Here is a 15,662-nt window from a genome sequence, read left to right as displayed (position 1 = left end):
TCAATGTTAACACCGTGTTCAACTGTCTTGCAGGTCCTTCATTCCTTTACTGATGCCGTTTTTGACGAGTGGATGAAAAGATTCAATCCCCCTGCAGATGCCTGGCCTCAGGAGCTGGCACCCATTGGTCACAATCGGATGTATAACATGGTTCCTTTCTTCCCTCCAGTGACTAATGAGGAACTCTTTTTAACTGCAGACCAGCTTGGCTATAGCTATGCCATTGATCTGCCAGGTAACTAATGCAACTTCTAAATGCGTGATTCGTTCATCTTCTAAAGAAGCTTTCTTTCCTTTTCCCTTTCTTTTTAGTGTAAGCCCCGACCTTACATTGAAGTACTCAGGTCTAGTTAAGTGTATTGGCAATTTTATAGAGTACCTATATTTACCAAAATGAGCCTTTAAACTACCAATTAAACATCAGAAAAGCGACTGGTTGGATGACTCTTGTTTTAGAAAATTAAAAGTTGTTAAGAGAACTTATTTCACAGGGAAAGTATCTACACCCGATTTGATAATTCTACTTGAATTAATTGAAAACTGGCCGTGGTTTGAAATGCCTAAGCAATAAAATCAAAATGCACTAGCCACCTACGGATGGGAACTAGCAAGACCTGAAGGTAAGGCTGGGCTAATGGTGAGGCAGATGCAGCACCTGCCTCAGGCACGAAGTTCAAGGGCAGGCCAAAAACTCAGTAACTGAGCTAAGGAGTAATATTCTCAAAAACCCAAATTAATGCAAAAAAATCTATGATGAATACACTATCAAAATTTTAAAGACAGGCTGTCGTTGTCTGTTTGTTTTATACCCCTGCATCAGTTTGTAAGTAGACCAATTTTTTTTTTTTTCCCCAGTTAGCCAGTACCACACCTGCTGAATGGGTTTGTGAAGATGACAGTGGCCTGCCAATAGATTGGGCTGCACGGGGCTTCATGTGTACATTTTTTTTTTTTAATGAATTTTTTGAAGTCATGTTTTTAAGTTGTAGGTTTTTTGTTAGCTTTTCCACCTGGTTCAAAATATGGGAGGATATTTTGATTAAGTGTTATGTAGGGACATATATTTTTTTATTTGCCCAGGCCCCAGTATAGCGCCATGTGCCATTTAAAGAATCTTAGGGCAGGTTGAGAAAGGAAGGTAAAACAATTTTAAAAATCTCTAAATTTGTCAAGAAGCTGAAAAACATACGGCCTATCTGCTGGTGGCGTTTCCCCATTGGTGTCTATTTTGTCTTCCCTAAATCTCAGCCTGCAAAGTAATCAAGATGATTTCTGAGGTCACGTCTCTCTCTCTCTGCCTCTCTCTAACTTTCAAAGCCTTTCAGACCCTGGACCCTGTCCTTTGTTTTTCCTTCCAGTTCTACATCTACTGCAGCTTGTTCCCCTTACTGATTTGAAGTTTCTGTTCTTTGGTCAGCTAAGGATATCTCTTTGAAACTTTCCTCTTTTCTCTGGGAGTGAACATAGTAATAATCAGAAAGTTTGGAATGTGCATTTTGACCATGCTTCCATGTCCTCTCACATCAGCCAATTAACAGGTACAGACCAAGAGTCTAAATATGCCTAGAATGCACTAACTCATTAGAAGATACAAATTACATTCATTTATTGGTTTGACAAAGAAATTTACAATCCTGCCTGGGGAGACATAACTATAACAAAAGGCTGGAGAAGGGAGAGAGGGATTTGGGAAAGGAGCTGGGTCTTGAACTAGATTAAAGAGATGGTAGGTCTTAGGTAAGTGAGGGGGAAAGAAGGGAGCATTTTAGATTGAAGAAGGGCAGGGAAGAGGGCTGTGAAAGACACATGTAGTCTATATAGAGGACCCTGAGAAGAAGGTCTGGTTCTGGTGGAAGGCTTGGGTAGATAACTGTGAATTAAAGTTGGATTTGAGAGAAGGGCCTGGTTACTGAGCGCTTTAAAAGCTGGGCAAAAACCACAAGGAGATGCCACTCTACACCCATTAAGAGGGTTACTACCCAGAAAGCAGAAAGTAACAAGTGTTGATGAGTGTGGAGAAAATGGAATCCTCGTGCACTGCGGGTGGGAATGTTAGCGTAGGCTCTGTGGAAAACAATATGGCAGCCCCTCAAAAAATTAAATGTAGAATTACCACACGATCCAGCAATTCTGCTTCTGGGCATATATATGCCCTCAAAGAATTGAAGGCAAGTAATGAGATATTTGTACACCTCTGGTCAAAGCAGCGTTATTCACAACAGACAAAGGTGGAAGCCGCCCAAGTGCCCACTGACAGATGAATGGATAAAAACAATGTGGGCGATACATACAATGGGATATTATTCAGTCTTAAAAAAGGAAGGAAATCCCGTCACATGCTGTAACATGGGTGAATCTTGAAGACCTTATGCTAAGTTAAATAAAATTCATAGAGTAGAGTAGTCAAATTCATAGAGACAGAAAGTAGGATGGTTGTTGCCAGGGGCTGGGAGGGAATGGAGAATTGGGGAATTACTATTTCGGTTTTGCAAGAGAAAAAAGTTCTGTGGGTGGATGGTGGTGATGACTGCACAACAATGTGAATGTATTTAATGTCACGGAACTTAATTTAAAAATGGTTAAGGTGGTAAAATATATGTAATGTGTATTTTCCCACAATTAAAAAAAAATAAGTAACTAAAAAAAAGCTAGGCAGAGGAGTTTGGACAATAACAAAGGCAATCATTTTTGGCTCCTGAACCAAGAAATGACAGAATAAAAATCTGTGCTTTAAGAAGATGAGGAGGGCAATAGATCCTGCCGGATTGTTGCAGGAAGAGACAAATTAAAATCCTCTTGGAGAAACCCCACTGTGATGAGTCAGGGTCCTCTGTGGGATTGGAAGGAAATAACTAGAAGGACAATCTTACATCTAGAGAAGTGTAGAGTATAGAACAAGAACCCAGTGCAGAGAAACTGAATTTAAGAACAGCTGGCCAAGGATATGATAATTTTTAAGGAAACAACAAATAATGAAATCCATTAATTCTGTGGAAAGGTGCTTATAAAATATATTTGAATAGAGGATTGGATTTATCATGTGATGATTCAGATTTTATTCACAACTATTTAAATGGGTCCAAATTCCTTCTGTTCTTGCGATTGAATGTCTCCTGTTATAATAGCCAATCTCATTTGTCTTACTCACTTATCACCCCATGAAAAAGGTAGAGACAATAGAAGAATTTCTAGACCTGAATGTTGTATATTTTGCAGTTCCCCAGATACCATTTTAGCATGCATTTTTACAAATGAGTTTCTAACTCACAAAAGTAGTTATATACTTCCTTGGAGGGTTTATTCTGTATAAGTATTTACCGTAAGAAATTTTTAAAATGCAATAATCTACATTCAAATAATGGAATGCCATTTCCCACTTCCTCCAGAAAAACAATTGTGGATATGATAAATAGTTCGTAAGGAAGGAGAAGATAAATTTTATTCCGGCCAGTGTAGTTTTGCTTTATCAACAAAAGTGCATGTGAAAGGCTAATAATAGGTTTATTCTTCCCTTTTCTAAGAGTATTCATTCAGCCGATGAAAATCCCAATCATAGACCCTTCTCTTCTGCTTTAATTTCAGTTGAAGAAACTTCAGATTGGACCACAACCCTCTCAGTGGTTATGGGGATGCTGGTGGTCTTGGTTGGTCTTTTTGCACTGCTGATTTTCCTTCAATATAGAAGACTTCGAAAAGGATATGCACCCTTAATGGAGACACAATTAAGCAACAAGAGATACACAGAAGAAGCCTAGATGCTCACGCCTTACCCTAGAGAAGAGGCTGGCCAAGGCTTAGTTCTGACCCTGACAGTGAGCAAACGAATCCTCACTGTTTTTCCTTTCCTTGAAGATCTTTGGCATAGCTCCTCCTGTTGTGGGATGATCCCAAATACGGAAGATGCTTAGCTGTAGTCTCTGGTTTGCTTTGTTTATCTAACAAACAAGCTAAAGTGCTTGAGGGTGTCTCTACCATCAAACAAAGGTAGAGCTGATGATGATTGGTGGTATTTATTAATAATTCCCCATATTGATTAAGCCTCCTCGTGTTCTGAGAGCACCTCCAAAAATCGATAGAGTGGATTCATTGAAATTTGCAGGTCAGTGTAATTTGAGAGCTGGACAAGATCATGGTTAAATCTTTCTCAGCCCACGCATCTTCATTTGTAAAGGGATGGGGGCAGGAAGGTGCAGGTGCTACATGAGTCTCCAAGGTCTCTTTTAGGTATAAACATCCATGATTTTAGGTGCCTTCCTGATCATCTTCCTGCGGCTTCTTTTTCTTTTCTCTTGTTCTCCCCAGCCTTTAAAATGGCCTTGAAGATGAAAATAGGCCTTATTTTCCATACAGGATGGAGAATGAATGAATGAATGATCAATTTGGTTCTCTTTTATAAATTAGACTTTACAGAGTTTATAAAGAGTCTGCAGTTCTTAACAGCAGAGCTATCCCCAGAGTCAATAGCTGAATAAACATTGATCCTATAGTGGTAAACGAATAGATGAGGGATTAAATTAGTTTAAATTAATCTGGTTGATTAATATACTGTTTTGAACTTATTAACTAATACAGAGTAACTCTTTCCAGGAAAGTCTGACTGGAGAAGGCTGGTGAGCCTATCATCCTGAACATGAGACAATTTGAGTGTTCCATTGCTCTGAGGTCTCATTTGGCTGACCCCAAACCAATTCCTTTGCTAGGGAGCCTCAGATGAAAACTTATTCATGCATTTGGCTTATTTTTAAGAGTTGACTTTAAATTCATTAATGCTGCCCTGTACTGACGTTACTTACAAATGCTAATCGAGTCTTATCATTTAAAAGCAAACCATCCATACAAAATACGACAATTCAGAATTAAATGGTTATGACCCACTAAGTAATCATCAGATTATGAGAGATAAGAATGAGGCAGTCTTTACGAAAATGTTTAGACGTATCAAGATGATCCCTCCTTCTGAGGAGTTAATGGTTTTTCAGATCTTAAGGCAGTTTCATCTGTTCATATCTGGTATCCATGCAGTAGGAGTGAAGCCACAGAGGTGGCCCTTCTGTCCACTCACTTCAGCTCCTCTCTACTGGAATGGATGTGTGTAAAGAATGGGGGTTAAGAGCGCCCTGGAGCCTTCTCCATATGGCGGGGCTAGAGGGTGCAAGATTTACCAATATCCAGTGTTATCCCCTGGAATAAGACTGCAGAAGCCAGAGAAATGGACAGAGTTCAATCTGAACTGAATTTGAGTGAGTCTCATAAAGTATATCTGAGAGTAGGCTCAGCAGAGGAGAATCAAGACAGCCCAGAGTCCTTCATGGGGTGAAGCCCTGCTTGGACCTCTTTAACCAGCGCCACATGCATAAATCTCAATGCCTCCCTTTAATAGAATTCATGGAAAATTCAGCAATGTGTTATTAACATGGTCCACTCTGGCAGGTTTATGTTCTGAACTCAAGGTTGTTGGGGAACACATTTTTACATCCTGTTTTTAAACCCAAAGAGAAATATCTCAAGATGAAGATATAAGTGTGCATGGTAGGTATGTTCCTGAAAAGTTGTGTATAAATCAATTATACATTAAAAGCACCAGGGGAAATTACTTTTTATGGATGAACTATTATGAATAATTCTATAAAGCACATAACCACCTCTAGCTTATCCTTCGAGTATATCAGAATTTTCATACATCATATTCTCATAAGATTTGTTTAAAAGCAAGATCTATCTGCGGCAGAAATAAAGACTAACCATTTATACTTAGCTCCTTTTAACTATAGTGTGTGCAACTTTTCATAAATATTATGTTTTATGATGCCTTCCTAAGAGAAATAGTTTCCTAATTTTGTAGTTCATATTAGAGGAATAAAATTTTCTAGCATTTTCTAACATTACAATAAATCAATGATGACTGCCTTTCAGCAAATCTAAAGGTAGAATAAACCTGTAGAGTAAAAAGTTGGTATTTACTTACAGTGAATACTATGCAGATAAACTCAGAAAATATCACTGAGCATTGTACAGCCATACGTCTCAATGATGGGGGGAAATATTCAACCTTGAAGAAAATGAACAGATTGCTTTATATGCTTCTATCTGTAGTATTAGAAAAATTGTGTGTATATGAATTATGATTTTAAAAGAAACGCTTTTTAAAAGCTAACATTCAAAAGTGAAATGAAATCCAATAACATCTTTCCTTTGTGGATTAAATTCTCTTCTAATTCTAAAATTCTTTGACATAAATTTGTGTCTTGCTTAGGATTTAACATTGCTGATTATAATAATCCTAATGAATAATTCTAATCTCACATTAACAAGAAGTAGAAAACTTACTAAAGAGGAAAATAAAAATAAATATTGTTTTGCAGATTATTGTTCATCTGTTGAGGGCTATTGTTTTTTAATTTGTGAACATCAATTCCCGTCTTTTGGCACTCGATATATACATAAAATTTTATGTATATACATAAAATACATAATAGCTACTTCACTTTTGAAAATAAGTCCTTAAACTTGGACAGCATTATGCTAAGTGAAATAAGTCAGACAGAGAAAGACAAATACTCTATGATATCACTTATGCTTTGAATATAAAACACAATAAAGTAGTGAATGAAACAAAAAAGAAGCAGACTCACAGATATAGAGAACAAAAAAGAAGCAGACTCACAGATATAGAGAACAAACTAGTGGTTACCAATGGGGAGAGGGAAGGGAGGAAGGGCAAGACAGAAGTAGGGGATTAAGAGGTACAAATTATTAGGTATGAAATGAGCTACAAGGATATATTGTACAACACAGGGAATACAGCCAATATTTTATAATAACTCTAAATAGAGTATAACCTTGAAAAATTCTGAATCACTATATTGTATACCTGTAAGTTGTGTAATATTTTATATCAATTATACTTCCATTAAATAAAAAAGAAGTCCTTAAATAAGCTGGTGTTTCTACTTTCTATTGAGTTTCTAAGCAACTGCTACTTCCTAGCTCTCTATGATATAGGCAGGAAAAGGAGATACTACCCCTTTTCCCAGGTAAAGAGTCACCTCTGATGTCCCTACAGTCTAAAGACTGAAATCGGAGTGGGGGGTGAGCAGGGAAGCCACTTGAAGTCACTGTACAGGGAGGCAGGCTCCTCTGAGAGAGCCTTCCAGCTCAGTCAGCTTGTTGGAGACGCCCAGAAGAAGGAAATTAGAGCCAATAGAGGTAATGGTTACATGGCGTTCGCTTCCACTTCTAGACTTGAAGCTTCCAGAGGTCAGGTTGTACAGCTCTCTGTACAGCTCCAGTGCCATTGTATCAAAGCACTTTAAGTAAATACTTAGAAAATGGTGGTGGTTAATTGATACAGGCACATAAAAGAGCCAATTCACCTTCCCCACCCTACCCCCTACCCCCTCAGTGGGAGATAGCTACTCTCTTCAATGCAGTGGCAAAACCCAACTCTTCCTATTTCTCCAGGGCCTTGCTCATCCTGAGTACTCTGTAAATATTTTTTGAATGAATAAACTAATCTCAAAGTAGAACTTTTCATTCAGGGCTTCTGGCATATGTTTTGACATGTACTGGATAAAACATAAGATAATGAGGTCTTGTATCCCTGCCATGAAATGAATAGCAACCTATCTTTCAGATTCTGAGTTGTACCTATGCCAGATAGAATTTTACTCCATACAACCTAATACGAGGGGCTACTTTTCAGCCATATTTTCTTCTTGGGTGTATCTTCTCCCCACCATTGGTAGGCCCTAATTCTACCACTTATACAGACAAGGGTAGAAAGTTAAGACCTCACAGTATCATGATAGGGCCTTCCACCATCTGATGTCTTAAAAGCCTTGTTTCCATGGAAGGAGTTAGTGGGCAAATGATTTAGCGAGGCAAAATCAGTGCCTTTCTTACATGGATGGACCCATTGGTGAAACTTAAGAAATTCTCAAAGATGACATGATACTTTACTTATAATGGCAGTTCAAGATGAAAATAATTTCTGTGAATTTAATTATACTTGGGTAGGTAGTTTAATGAAAGCTTGAAAACAACACACAAGAAAATTGTGAGCAATAGTATAAAATTTTTGAAAACTAAACAAAACAAACAAACACACAAGCTTCTTATTCAAGGCCTGAATGCCCTGCATATTATCACTAACAGAATTTCTATTTGGCAGAAACCATTAACCCACTTATGTTATTTCCCACATTGATTCAAGCCAGAATTCTTGGATGTAATATGACGGAATTTGGTCCTTTCTTCTAGCCATTCTCTGCTCCTTTGCTGGTTTATAACAAAGCTAAAACTGTCACAGTGTCTCCCAAACATAACTGAGAGAAGCTTAAACTTGTCCCTTTTTATTAAAATACTAGAGATTTCACTGTCAGAGTAGACACTCTGATTACTCGTTCACTTTGTATGTTACTGGGTGTTTCTGAATTTGTAATGAGCACAAATGACCATTTTGATTGAGAGGAATTAGGCTCACAATAAAGCAAAACCTGCCCTCTTGTGTTTTATTAGAAAATCGCACAATTTTGGTAAAGTTCTTATAGCTATTTTCCTCTACCGTGCGTGGTTAATTGCCTGGGGTCAGAGCAAAAAACAAATGCTAGAAGACCTGCCATCAATTCAAAACTCAGAACAGATAAAGCACAATATTTAGAAGGAAATGATTTCCTGTGCAGGCAAGGTAATCAGATAATTAAAGCTCTTAGACTTTCCTTTCTAACGTACTTTGAAATGTTAAATGTCCCCCTGCAAGCCATAAAAATCTGGGGGAACATTTCAGGCCACTGGGCAAAACTCTTTTATGCTTGTCAGATACACAGAGGGTATAATTTAGTCAAATATTATTTATATGATCATACTGCAGCTGGAGAAAGGGACTATTTCTTTTTCAACTAAAAACAGTTATTGAGGGCTTCCCTGGTGGCGCAGTGGTTAAGAATCCGCCTGCCAATGCAGGGGACACAGGTTCAACCCCTGGTCCGGGAAGATCCCACATGCCGCAGAGCAACTAAGCCCACGTGCCACAACTACTGAGCCTGCGCTCTATAGCCCACGAGCCACAACTACTGAGCCCACGTGCTGCAACTACTAAAGTCCTCGTGCCTAGAGCCCGTGCTCCGCAACAAGAGAGGCCACAGCAATAGCCCCCGCTAGCCACAACTAGAGAAAGCCTGTGTGCAACAGTGAAGACCCAACGCAGCCAAAAATATAAATAAATAAATAAATAAATAAATAAATAAATAAATAAATAAATAAATAAATAAAATTAAATAAAAGAAAAAACTGTTACTGAGAAGGTGGTAAATTTCGGTAAAGTTTTTAGAAAAAATACTGGATCAGTGAATTGAAACCAGATATAAATATCTGAATTTGGGTGTGGGTGTGAGCAATGTCAGAAAATGTCCTTTACTGTGGAAAATTCACTTTTCAAGATGGGACTATTGCCATGGTGGTACCAAAAGCAAATGTTTACTTGGGTGCCCACAGTGGCTTATCTTATATTAGGTGATTGAAAAGATGAAGAATCTCAAATAATAAAGAAAACATGGTCTCTATCTAGTTTTTGTGAAGCTCTTTCTTCTAGTATGTATACCCAGGTAAAGATTAGAGGGGGGAAACAGGCAAGGCATTTGTTTGTTTATTCTGAGAGGTTTTGTTTAAGTGAAAAAATTGGGGCTCAAATTTTCCAGCTGGCTCTATCTGTTATTCTCTTTCTCTGGTGGTTCTCTCTGAATGGGGATTCCAGACATGGTGACAGTAGCTGTTTTTATGGTGAGTAGGGAAAAGGAAAAAAAAAAAAAAATCCTCAAAGCAGAAATGGGGAAATCAGATTCAAGACACTTAGAATGCTGCAGTCTTCCCCGGAGGAGAATCATTCATTTACTCCCTATTGATAAATATGTTACTATGTGGCACACTTTGCTGAAAACTTAATTTCCAAAGCAGCAAATTTATTATTTATATTTCTACTTAAAGTCTCATTTCTAATATTTCTGCTTCTTTAAAAAAGGCAAGTTTTGGGGACTTGCATGTGATTTCCCATAGTTGTACGTCCCAAATTACGATTCTTTGCTACTTGAATAAACCTTGTTTTCCTGGTTTAAAAAAAAAGGGGGGGGGGGAGTTTTGTCTTGACTGTTGCTGCTAATCAGCTTTTTCCTTCTTAAAAGAATATTTGTATTTCAAAAATCTTGCGTTACACACCAAGGAGTGATGCTCAGCTAAGCCACACGTGTGGATACTTTGTCTCACAAGTAACTCAAGCGAATGATCAGCCTTGAAAACAGAAATGTAATCTCAGTCATAATCCGAGCAGTACTGTACCACTTTCTCCTCTTCAGTTGTGGCCAGCACATAACTTCCAACCTTTTCGGCTCTGAAACTCTGATTTGAGCTGAACATTTTCTTTTCCCTTCAGGCATTTTACAATTCTGAGGCTTGTTAACATTTTATAGACTCAAGGTCGTTTTTCTTCCTTTCTGTGCATTTCTCTTTTCAGCCAGGTGCTCTTATCAAGATGTGGGCGTCTTTGTGTTTTTAACACTTTTCCTTGAGGCAGTCCCAACTCTTTGATCCTGTGCTGACTCAAAATCGTTTGCTGTCAGCCGTCCAGAGCGGAGATCTGGTGCATCCTGGTGCTGTCGTCTGCCAGCGCCTGACAGCCTCCTCGGGTCTCTCTGACAGTCAAAGAGCTCTTCCAACCCAGTGACATGCAAATTTGTTCCTTTTCTGCTACAGTTTGTCACAGCCCACATTTTCCATCTTAGCTGCACAAAGGCAGGCAGGATAAAATCGTTCTGAGGTTGATGCTGGCCGTAATGTATGTGAATTCATTGTTTTTAAACTACAGCTACTCAGAACATCAAACTACTGGGAACTCACCTTGCAGCTAGATGGCAGGAAACTACCTGCTTTTCTGCTTGCTGGAGAGAGGATACCACCGAGTGGCTTTTATCACAGGGCAATCTGCTCACCTGTGTTGTAGCTGTCAGAGGAAAAGAACTCCGTGCACTCTGGAAGTTTTGCTGAGACTTTTGGGTATGTACCTAACTACACAGAGTCACAGGAGAACAGAAAGACTCTGCAGCTCATTCCCTGTTTATATCTGTCAGCTTACCCCCACTAGAACTTATTCCCTTCCTCTGTACACTAAAAAGGCCACGAAAAAAAATATGTTACTTAAAAAGCCCACTATTTTTTTCCCCTATTCAAACCACCAGTAAGTGATTTGACCTTAATTATCTCCCTGTGTGAAATCTCTGGCAGTTGAAGATAAGGGCTCTCAGCTCCCATGAATAGCACCGTGTTTCCTGAGCCCGGTCACAAGTCAGTGTTCTGTACAATCCGAACATAATTCTCTGTTGACACTTGGCAGGTACCTTTTCTTGCCCTTGGCACTGGTTCAGTGGTTAGGGAGGGCTCCCAAGGGCTATTTTCAATGGCAAAAGGGCACTTTGGGGATGAAACACGAACTGGCCTTGGCTGGCATGGAAGTGAAACATATTAAGAAAGCTATTTTTTTTAAAAATTAATTTTTGTGACAAAACATATATAACATAAAATTTTCCATTTTAACCGTTTTTAAGTGTACAATACAGTGGCATTAAGTACACCCACAATGTTGTACTACCATCACCCCCATCTGTTTCCAGAATTTTTCATCATCCCAAACAGAAACTCTGTACCCACTAAACAATAACTCCCCAATCCTTCCTTTCCCTAACCCCTGGAAAATTTAACAAGACTTTGGGAAGTCTCCACCGTCTCTCTCCTGATACCCTCAGCTCTGTGATTTTGGTGGAAACCTAATCGTCTTAAACCAATTACTCTTCTCCATAACCTTGACTGCAGTGTTTCAGCTGTGAATGCAAAACTGATAGCCAAAACAACAGAAAGGGATTTTTACTGAGGATTCTAGGAAATAAAGCCAAAAGTCACGGTCTCGTCCCTGAGTGATATGGTAGGAAGATGTGAGGTCTGTAATCACAGCAGCCATTTTGTCTCCTTGAGGGAGTGTTTGAAGCAGCCAAGGAGTACCCCACTTTTTCTTAATTTAGGCCAGTTTAAATTGGTTTTTCTCTTACCATATGAAAAATCCTGACTGATAAACTCATCTTCAGGGAATATAAAATTAAAGTGAGGAAATAGAGGAGTTCATTTATTTAATATTTATTTCCAGACACCATAATCCATGCCTTCAGTTGAGTAAAAAGAAATTCTTCTTTGTTCTTTTAAGATTACAAGAGAAACATATCAATGCCTAAGGAAGTGCTCCTCTGAGTAGAGTGTAGTCATTCAGTATGTGGCATTTAAATTCCAGCTCAGTCACTTATTTGCCACCTAACCTTTTTTGACTTTTTAATTTTTAACTGCTCTGGGCTTTAGTTTCCTTGTCTGTGAAAGGATATTAATAATGTTCCTCCTACTCTGTACACACATAGGTTGTTTTAAGAATGAACTGAGTTCATATATTTAACTTCTTGAGAATACTGCCTGTGTATTAGACTAGGGACTCAAACAACAGAAATTTATTTTTTCACACTTCTGGAGGCTAGAAGTCCAAGATCAAGGTGCTGGCAGGGGTGCAGACAACCACCATCTTGCTGTCTCTTCACGTGGTCTTTCCTCTGTGTACTTGTACCCCTGGTGTCCCTTTGTGTGTCCAAATTTCCTCTTCTTATAAGAACACCAATCAGATTAGATTGGGGCCCACCCTACTGGCCTCATTTTAACTTACCCCTTTAAAGACCTTATCTCCAAGTATGATTACATTCTGAGGTTCTGGTGGTTGAAATTTCAACATATGAATTTGGGGGGGGATATAATTCAGCCTATAACAGCCTGGAACGAAGAAGTCACTCAATAAATGTTGATATTATTTGTCAAATCCCTTTGGAATGCCTGGTGTGTGAAAGCAACGCTGCAGGTTTCAATTTCATAGATCACGACAGGAAACTGTGACTCCAAACTCAAAAGAAGGCTCTGCAGAGTAGGCAAAGATAGCTGAAAAACAAAGCAGGGCTCTGCAGAAGGATCACTGCTCTTTTATTCATGATGGAAGGAGCTGTGCAATTTCCTGGTGCTCAGGTGAGGGGTGGGCGTGTCACTGAGCCACAGGTGGTTTCCATTGGCATGAAGACCTCTCACCCCTGGAGAGGAAGAAAGGGAAGGAGGGAGGGACACAGAGAGAGGGGCACTTCAAGGAGAGCCAGCCATTCTGTTAAGCCCCAGAGGACACCACTGCCTTTTTCACTTGGTGGAGAAAGAACTGGACTGTAAATGGGGTGTGAAACGTTAAATGTGAGTGAACTTTAAGCAATTGACGTGGTGTTTCTGCTTCATTACCGATTTCATTTTTTCTGCTCCTGAAGCCAGAGAAAATGTTCCCAGCTACCAGTTCTTTCTAAGAGATGAAGAACTTTAAGAATGGACTCAGGTTAGATTTCCCACAGATATTCTTTGGATTCTGCCCTTTCCTTGGTTTTCATCCCTTGGTTTGGCTTTGAAGTGAGAGAGAATCAGAGTCAGAAGGGAAAGGGCTGACTCCCCGCCTTAGGCTGGAGGGTGAGCTATTTCCTGCCTCACAGGCAGGAGGAATGAAGAGATTCCCCGCTTGCTCAGCCCCATGAGCCCCACTGCCTTGCTTAGCGCTTGCCTGGATCCTTGAAGGTTTCAATTTGTCATTTTAACCTTCCAGAGGTCACTTTTTCGTCTTTGCATATTTTGTTTGTTTTTCACATATTTGGCCATTGTAGAACATATTCTTCCAAAAATTATGCATTGATACTCTTAGTCTGTCTTACAAATTGCACTTTGGATTTGCATAGATCAGGGAACCGATGAAAATTATGAACTGCTCCACCCTGGGGGTTGCCTGCCAGGCGACAGCTCGGTTCAAGAATTGTTAGGTTTTTCTCCCTGCAGTACTTGTGTGCTTTTCTGAATATTTAATTTCATGTTTACTCCTTAATATTTTAGAAAAGTGAGTAAAAAAATGAAGCAAAAGAAAGATTAATGCTAATGATAAGTTTCACACATTTAGTACACTGGGGACAAAGATGGAAATCTAGTGAGGGTTGATGTAGCCTCGACGGAATGTAAGCTGGTCATCTATGGGTTTAATTGTGAAGGAAAAGAACAGAAAGAATAATAAAAATTCTGAAAAATATATCATTAAGATTGTGTGGAAATGGTGAGGTGTACTTAAAAATTTGAGAATGTTTTTCACTCTCTGGGAATCTGTATCTGTTGTTGGATTTTCAGCTTCAACATCTTCGGATATTGACTATCACTGGAATTAGAATCGGCTGTTGTCAGGTGAATGGCACTTGGCTGGGGCTAATTTTAATTTGCAGTCCCAATCAGACTATTCTTTCCATTAGACCGTTAACCAGGTCAAACTAATGTCTATTTATGTAAACTGTTAAACCTAAGCGAGATGAACTCTACATCCCCCCCCATGACCCCCAACCCTGGAGATTGTATATTTACTGAACAAAATTTAAGGAAACAAAGGCAAATATACTTTGGCCCTTTTATCACTCATCACTGTTCCCAATTCAACTAATAAATAGAAATTTGTATTCTTAACCCTAATTAAAAAGTCCTTTTCCAAAAGTAACAGGCACGACTGAGGTCGCAACCTTGGGGTCCAGATATGACCATGTCTCTTTTGTTTCAGGTTAAATGACATCTGATCCACCAGCAAGAAATGTGGGATTCCCACCTCAGGGCTTCCCCCTTCTTGAATGACTCAGCACCGCTGGGGCCCATGCAGTCTTCAGTCTGACTTCAACCAGGAGGTAAAAGGCACTGCTAATTCATCAATTATTCTTGTGGTAACTTCTCACGATCCCCCCGGTATGGATTTTTTTTTTTTTTTTAAATTGAATGCAAACTAAGACCACTTGACTGTTACTGAAATGAATAGCCCAGTTTGCTTTTTTTTTTTTTTTAAAGAAATTCACGTTCTTTTATTTATTTATTTATGGCTGTGTTGGGTCTTCGTTTCTGTGCGAGGGCCTTCTCTAGTTGCGGCAAGCGGGGGCCACTCTTCATCGCGGTGCGCGGGCCTCTCACCATCGCGGCCTCTCTTGTTGCGGAGCACAGGCTCCAGACGCGCAGGCTCAGTAGTTGTGGCTCACGGGCCTAGTTGCTCCGCGGCACGTGGGATCTTCCCAGACCAGGGCTCGAACCCGTGTCCCCTGCATTGGCAGGCGGATTCTCAACCACTGCGCCACCAGGGAAGCCCCCGGCATGGATTTTGAAAACTGTTTGTAAACAGCCCACAGATGGCCCTGGTCCCCTCCTAGCTAAGGGATCCGGGCACGGTTGCCCATTGCTGTCCCTTTCCCTTTAAGACGGGACCTCCTCAGGCTGCTGAGGTGAGCGCAGCTCTTCTGGTGCCTCACGCAGTCATCTCCCAGGGTACCGGTTGCCCCAGGAACATGGGGTTTGGCATCGGGCCGGTCTTGCTTCTGAACTCAACGTCCCCTTTCTTTGCAGAGGGAAGGGATCATCTCCCCTCCAAACCTGGCAGCTTTTCCTTTGCAAACCTTGGAACTCTGCAATGTGACCCTAGAGGTCAGGAAGATGGGGAGGATTAAACTGCAGGAGGGCGGTAAAGAAAGAGCATGGGGAGATCCACAGTTGTGGGC

At 39.9% G+C, this 15,662-nt stretch overlaps 1 protein-coding gene across 1 annotated transcript in view; it reads left to right on the top strand.

The window, feature by feature from the left end:
- The window catches only part of DCT (dopachrome tautomerase), a 31,122-nt gene extending 27,037 nt beyond the window's left edge, over nucleotides 1-4,085 (top strand). The window contains exons 7-8 of the mRNA XM_036831118.1: nucleotides 34-235; nucleotides 3,583-4,085. Coding sequence (XP_036687013.1) covers nucleotides 34-235; nucleotides 3,583-3,755 — 375 coding nt within the window. The 3' untranslated portion in view covers nucleotides 3,756-4,085. The remainder of the gene's footprint in view (nucleotides 1-33; nucleotides 236-3,582) is intronic.
- The last annotated feature ends 11,577 nt before the right edge of the window (nucleotides 4,086-15,662 follow it).

The sequence above is a fragment of the Balaenoptera musculus genome, chromosome 18 (assembly GCF_009873245.2).
Source record: "Balaenoptera musculus isolate JJ_BM4_2016_0621 chromosome 18, mBalMus1.pri.v3, whole genome shotgun sequence".
In the NCBI taxonomy this organism is placed as follows: domain Eukaryota; kingdom Metazoa; phylum Chordata; class Mammalia; order Artiodactyla; family Balaenopteridae; genus Balaenoptera; species Balaenoptera musculus.
The sequence above is the reverse complement of the archived record's forward strand: the minus strand, read 5'-3'. Positions and strand labels throughout refer to the sequence as shown.